Here is a 6,342-nt window from a genome sequence, read left to right on the forward strand (position 1 = left end):
AATTGAGATCAGACGCCATGTTGTCTTTGGAGAGCACCTGATGTGCCCAAACAGTGGAAACCCCCCAATTATAACTCCAACCCGAACCCCAACACACCCCTAACCCTAATCTGAGCCCTAGCCCTAACCCTAGCCCTAACCCTAACCCTAACCCTAACCCTAGCCCTAACCCTAATGGGAAAATGGAAATAAATACATTTTCTTTTAGTTTTATTATTTTTCCCTAACTAAGGGGGTGATAACGGGGGGTTTGATTTATTATTTATGGCGGTTTTTATGTTTGGCGGCTGTCAGACGCTAAAAGACGCTTTTTATTGTAAAAATAGTTTTTGCATCGCCACATATTGTGAGCTATAATTTTTCCGTATTTTGACCCACCGAGTCATGTGAGGTCTTATTTTTTGCGGGACGAGTTGATGTTTTTATTGGTACCATTTTCAGGCACGTGACATTTTTTGATCGCTTTTTATTCCGATTTTTGGGACGCAGAATGAACAAAAACCAGCGTTTCATGAATTTCTTTTGGGGGGTGCGTTTACACCATTCCGCGTGCGGTAAAATTGATAAAGCGGTTTTATTCTTCGGGTCAGTACGGTTACAGCGATACCTCATTTAGGTCGTTTTTTTAATGTTTTGTCGGTTTTTTGCAATGAAAACTATTTTATATAAAAAATAATTATTTTTCTATCGCTTTATTCTGCGAGCTATAACTTTTTTATTTTTTTGCAGATGACGCTGTATGGTGGCTCGTTTTTTGCGGGACAAGATGACGTTTTCAGCAGTACCATGGATATTTATATGCGTCTTTTTGATCGGGCGTTATTGCACTTTTTGTTCGGTGCTATGATAATAAATCATTATTTTTTGCTTCGTTTTTTATTTTTATTTTTTAAGGGGTTCGCTAAAGGGGTTAACTGATGGGACAGTTTTATAGGGCGGGTCGCTACGGACGCGGCGATACCAAATATGTGTACTTTTATTGTTCTTTTTTTTTATTTTGAAAAAATGGATTTATTGGGGAATATTTTTTTTTTTTTTTACTAATTTATTTAGCGATTTTTTTTAAATTATCTTTAACACTTTTTTTTTTTTTTTTTTTTTTTACTTTATTACCTTGTCCCAGGTGGGACATCACTGTCCTGTGACAGATCGCTGATCTGTCACATCACAGATCACTGTGACAGATCAGCAATCTGTCACAGGCACTGCTGCAGACTTCCTCATGCCTGCGCTTTGCAGGCAGTGAGGAAGTCAGCTCCCTACAGGCCCCCGAAGGCCCCCGTCACCATCTTGGATCCAGGGGCCTGTAGGGAAAGAGACCCCCGCAGCAGCGCTGCACATTGCGCTGCTGTGGGGGGCTCAGGGAAGCACGGAGGGAGCCCCCTCCCTGCCGATGCTTCCCTTTAACCCCCGGTATACCGCGATCGCGTTTGATTGCGGTGTACAAGGGGTTAACGTGTCGGGGGCGGTCCGTGACTGCCCCTGACACATTGTGCCGTGTGTCAGCTATGATAATCAGCTGACACCCGGCCGCGATCAGCGGCGCTCACCACGTGGGCGCCGCTGATCGCTGGGACGTAATATTCCATCCATGGTAATTAGGTCCAGGGTCACATGGACGGAATATTACGTCCATTGTAGGTAAGGGGTTAATGATCTTCAATGTAGCTAACCTCTCTTCGAGATTTTGCAACTTATCCTCCAACAGGGACACAAGCTTGCATTTGTGGCAATCCTCCACCAAATTTCACAGTGGGTGAAAAACACTGTGGCTTGTAAGCCTCTCCAGTTCTCCGTCTAACCACAAGATGACCAGTTGTTGGCAAAGCTGAAAATTAGACTCATCAGAAAAGATTACCTTACTCCACTTCTCTATGGCCAAATCCTTATGGTCATTGACAAACTTCAGCCTGGATCTCCTTTGCTTCTCCTTGATCATAGGCTTTTTTTCTACCTTTACATGACTTGAATACTGCATCTAGGAGCCTGTTATGAACTGTTCTTGCTGTGCACTTCACCTCAGCTGCCATTTGTCACTTCTTTTGCAGGTCACTTAATGTCATCCTGTGGTTGCTAAGTGACATTCGAATAAGATGATGGTCATCCTGGTCAGTGGAGAGTTGATTTTGCCCTCTGCCGATCTGTAGCTTTGTTGTCCACAATGTCTGCTGCTTGACCTCGTAATGAACTGCCGTCTTAGAAATTTTAAGGATGGAGGCAACTTGACACTCACTGTATCCCTCTGCTAGTAAAGCCAGAATTGAGCCCTTCTTTTCCTCACTCAAGACTTTTCTTTTCAACTCCTTTGGCATGGTTAAAAGTTATTTTTTAATTCCTATTACATTTGGGTTGTTACTAGCACTTTCTTTGCCATCCATCTTCTCCTATTGCAAGAGGATTGTGAACTCCACAGCAGGGTTTTTATACTTTCCTTCGTTAAATAAGATTTGGTTCAGGTGATCACCTAATCAGAGGCACATTAAGTTGAATGAGGTGTACTCTGGTTGGAATTCAACTGACACTGGAATTGATTGACTGTCAGACATGTAGAGAAGCTGATTTTTATAAAACTGTGCAGTGGTCTCTTAATTTTTGCCAGAGCTGTATATGCAAACATTATAGAAGAATATTTTAGCTACTAGAGACAAGTCACTCATAGATTTGATGGGAGACACAGGTGTTGGTTTTCAACTCCATATATAGTTTTTGATTGCGAAAAATAATCCTCACAAAATGTAAGGTTTCTTGTTATAATAATAATAATAATAATCTTTTTTTTATATAGTGCTAACATATTCCGCAGTGCTTTACAGTTTGCACACATTGTCATGTTACAGTTATACAGTTATCTCAGCTAGGACATTACTAATGCATAAGATATGGATGTAAATGTCTTCATCCTCTTTTCTTCAGGTCAGGACAAAAGATGTGTTGTTTGAGAGTATAAACCATCTGATCTCCTATCATCTGCATAACCAACAGCCAATTGTAGCAGCAGAGAGTGAACTGCACCTACGGCAGGTGATAGCACGAAGGTGTACATACTAGGTAAGACTATATATACCCTGGTTCCTGGCGTAGAAACAGAAGAAAATATTATAAACACTTGGTCAAAAATCTTGAATTTTGAATAGATTATTATGTTCACTATACAGAAATAAAGCATAAGAGTCTAAGTTGTAAAGTATAAAAAACGATGGTCAAGGTTTAATGGGTTACCCAATGCTATACTCCCCCTTGAAAATTAAAAATATCCTATACTCACCTCCCATACCGGCACCATACCAGTGTTGTCGCCTCCAGGTCTCCCAACTCCCAAGGCTTGTGTGATATTATGTCATGTGAGCCCTGCAGCCAATCGGTGGTCGCTATTGAGCTGCTGCTCTCTCACTTCCTTTGGTGTTCTGAGATTCATTCAAAGAAAATGATAGCACAGCTGGCTCAATTGCAGCCATTGATTGGCTGCAGGGCTCATCATAACATCATATAAGCCTCAGGAGACCCAACACTGCTACAGGAGTTGAGGATTGGGTATTTTTGTTTTACATGGCTAAAATTTGGTTGTTATAGTAGCCGAAAACCCCTTTAGTAATACAGTAAGATCATGGTAAGACACTAAAATGTCAGATACATTTTGGTTTTGCTAAAACTAGGATCAGTTTCTGTTTCATCAATTAACGATTTTGGTTAAAAATGAAAAAAAAACGAGGGTTATTTTAAAGTGTTAAACCGAGGATTATTTTAAACTGTTAACCTTGTCGGGGTACAGTACCACCTATTTATCACATTTTAACGCAGAATTATCTTCCTTGTGCTGGAGAGGCTGTGGACATCAAGGGAACATCTACCATATATTTTAGGGTTGTTAAAAGATCAAAAACCTCTGGTTCCAGGTCACACAGCACATTAACCTCATTGATAAAGACTTCACAATTACGCCTGAAAGAGCACTTCTTTCATTAGACATGGAACAGTTTGATGATTCGGTAAGATACATAATCATACACATCCTCTTAGTGACTAAGACCATGTTAGCAAAATGGTGGAAGAAAGTCGAGGTTCCGAAGTTTTCGGACATACTTGATAAAATAGGCCAACATAGTGATTTAGAACTCAGATTTGCGATTAACAACAATCACATCCACAAATATACAAAAAAATGGAAGACTTGGAACAACAAATTACATATCAAATAGACCTATTAAGAGGTATTATATTTTGAGGCCTAAACATGGCCGTTGTAGTACCAGGATGTTGTATCTCCTTCCAAGAATGTTACCCCATAATAAGGATTGGCGATTTTCTTTTCCTTTTATGTTTTTTCCTTACCTGTACAAGGTTCTTTACTTCCCATTCCCTTTCCTCCCTTCCTACCCTTACCCTGTTTAATTACTGAAAATCAATAAAATTATTTGAAAAGAAAAAAAATGAAAAAAACACACTATCACTTTTTTAGCATTTTAAAATGTATGCTTTAACCCCTTAACGACCAGGAATATTTCAGTTTTAGAGTATTTGTTTTTGTTCCCCTTTTTCCCAGAGCCATAACTTTAATTTTCAGGCAATATGCCATGCGAGAGCTTGAGTTGTACTTTGAACGACACCATTGGTTTTAACATATCAAGTACTGGAAAACGGGAAAAAAATTCCAAGTGCGGTGAAATTGCAAAACAAGTGCAATTCCACAGTTTTTTTTTTTTTTTACCATGTTCACTAAATGCTAAAACGTACCTGCCATTATGATTCCCCAGGTCATTAGGAGTTCATAGACACCAAACATGTCTAGATTTTTTTTATCTAAGTGGTGAAAAAAATTCCAAAGTTTAAAAAAAATTAAAATTGTGCCATTTTTCGATGCCTGTAGCATCTCCATTTTTCGTGATCTCAGGTTGGGTGAGGGTTTATTTTTTGCATGCTGAGCTGTTTTTAACCCCTTTACCTCCAAGGGTGGTTTGCATGTTAATGACCAGGCCAATTTTTACAATTCTGACCAGTGTCCCTTTATAAGGTAATAATTCTGGAAAGCTTCCATGGATCCCGGTGATTCTGACATTGTTTTCTCATGACATATTGTACTTCATGATAGTGGTAACATTTCTTTGACTTGCGTTTATTTGTGAAAAAAACGGAAATTTGGTAAAAATTGTTAAAATTTTGCAATTTTTCAACTTTGAATTTTCATGCCCTTAAAATAGAGAAATGTGTAACACAAAATAATTAATTAATAACATTTCCCATATGCCTACTTTACATCAGCACAATTTTGGGACCAAAAGTTATAAAGGTTCAAATTTGACAAGCGATTTCTCATTTTTTTTTTAGGGACCACATCACATTTGAAGTCACTTTGAGGGGTCTATATGATAGAAAATACCCAAAAGTGACATCTTTCTAAAAACTGCACCCCTGAAGGTGCTCAAAACCACATTAATGAAGTTTATTAACCCTTCAGGTGCTTCACAGGAATTTTTGGAATGATTAAAAAAATGAACATTTAACTTTTTTCACAAAAAATTTACTTCAGATCCAATTTGTTTTATTTCACCAAGGGTAACAGGAGAAATTGGAGGCCAAAAGTTGTTGCATAATTTGTCCTGAGTATGCTGATACCCCAAATATGCAGGTAAACCACTGTGTGGGCGCTTGGCAGAGCTTGGAAGGGAAGGAGCGCCGTTTGACTATTCGATGCAAAATTGGCTCGAATTAAGATCAGATGCCATGTCGCGTTTGGAGAGCCCCTGATGTCCCTAAACAGTGGAAACCCCAAACAAGTGACACCATTTTGGAAAATAGACCCCCTAAGGAACTGATCTAGATGTGTGGGGAGCACTTTTAACCCCCAAGTGCTTCACAGAAGTTTATAGTGTAGAGTCGTAAAAATAAAAAATCTTATTTTTTTCACAAAAATGATCATTTCGCCCCCAATTTTTTATTTTCCCAAGGGTAGCAGGAGAAATTGGACACCAAAAGTTTTTGTGCAATTTGTCCTGAGTATGCTGATACTCCATATGTGGGTGTAAACCACTGTTTGGGCACATGGCAGAGCTCGGAAGGGAAGGAGCACCTGTTTGACTTTTTCAATGCAGAATTGGCTGGAATTGAGATCAGACGCATGTCACATTTGGAGAGCCCCTGATATGCCTAAATAGTGGCAACCCCCCCATTCTAACTCCAACCCTAACCCCAACACACCCCTAACCCTAATCTCAACCATAAGCCTAACCCTAATACACCCCTAACCCTAATCCCAACCCTATCCCTAATCCTAACTTTATCCCTAACCCTAACTTTAGCCCCAACCTAAACCCTAACTATAGCAGCAACCCTAACCCTAGCCATAAC

General features: G+C 39.4%; 1 protein-coding gene across 1 annotated transcript in view; it reads left to right on the forward strand.

Annotated features, from left to right (window-relative positions):
• The window catches only part of SHC2 (SHC adaptor protein 2), a 486,073-nt gene extending 481,665 nt beyond the window's left edge, over positions 1–4,408 (forward strand). Inside the window, exon 12 of the mRNA XM_073586301.1 lies at positions 2,914–4,408. Within this exon, the coding sequence (XP_073442402.1) occupies positions 2,914–3,048 (135 nt within the window). The 3' untranslated portion in view covers positions 3,049–4,408. The remainder of the gene's footprint in view (positions 1–2,913) is intronic.
• The last annotated feature ends 1,934 nt before the right edge of the window (positions 4,409–6,342 follow it).

The sequence above is a fragment of the Dendrobates tinctorius genome, unplaced genomic scaffold, assembly GCF_039654945.1.
Source record: "Dendrobates tinctorius isolate UK_male_01 unplaced genomic scaffold, ASM3965494v1 ptg000092l, whole genome shotgun sequence".
Taxonomy (NCBI): Eukaryota; Metazoa; Chordata; class Amphibia; order Anura; family Dendrobatidae; genus Dendrobates; species Dendrobates tinctorius.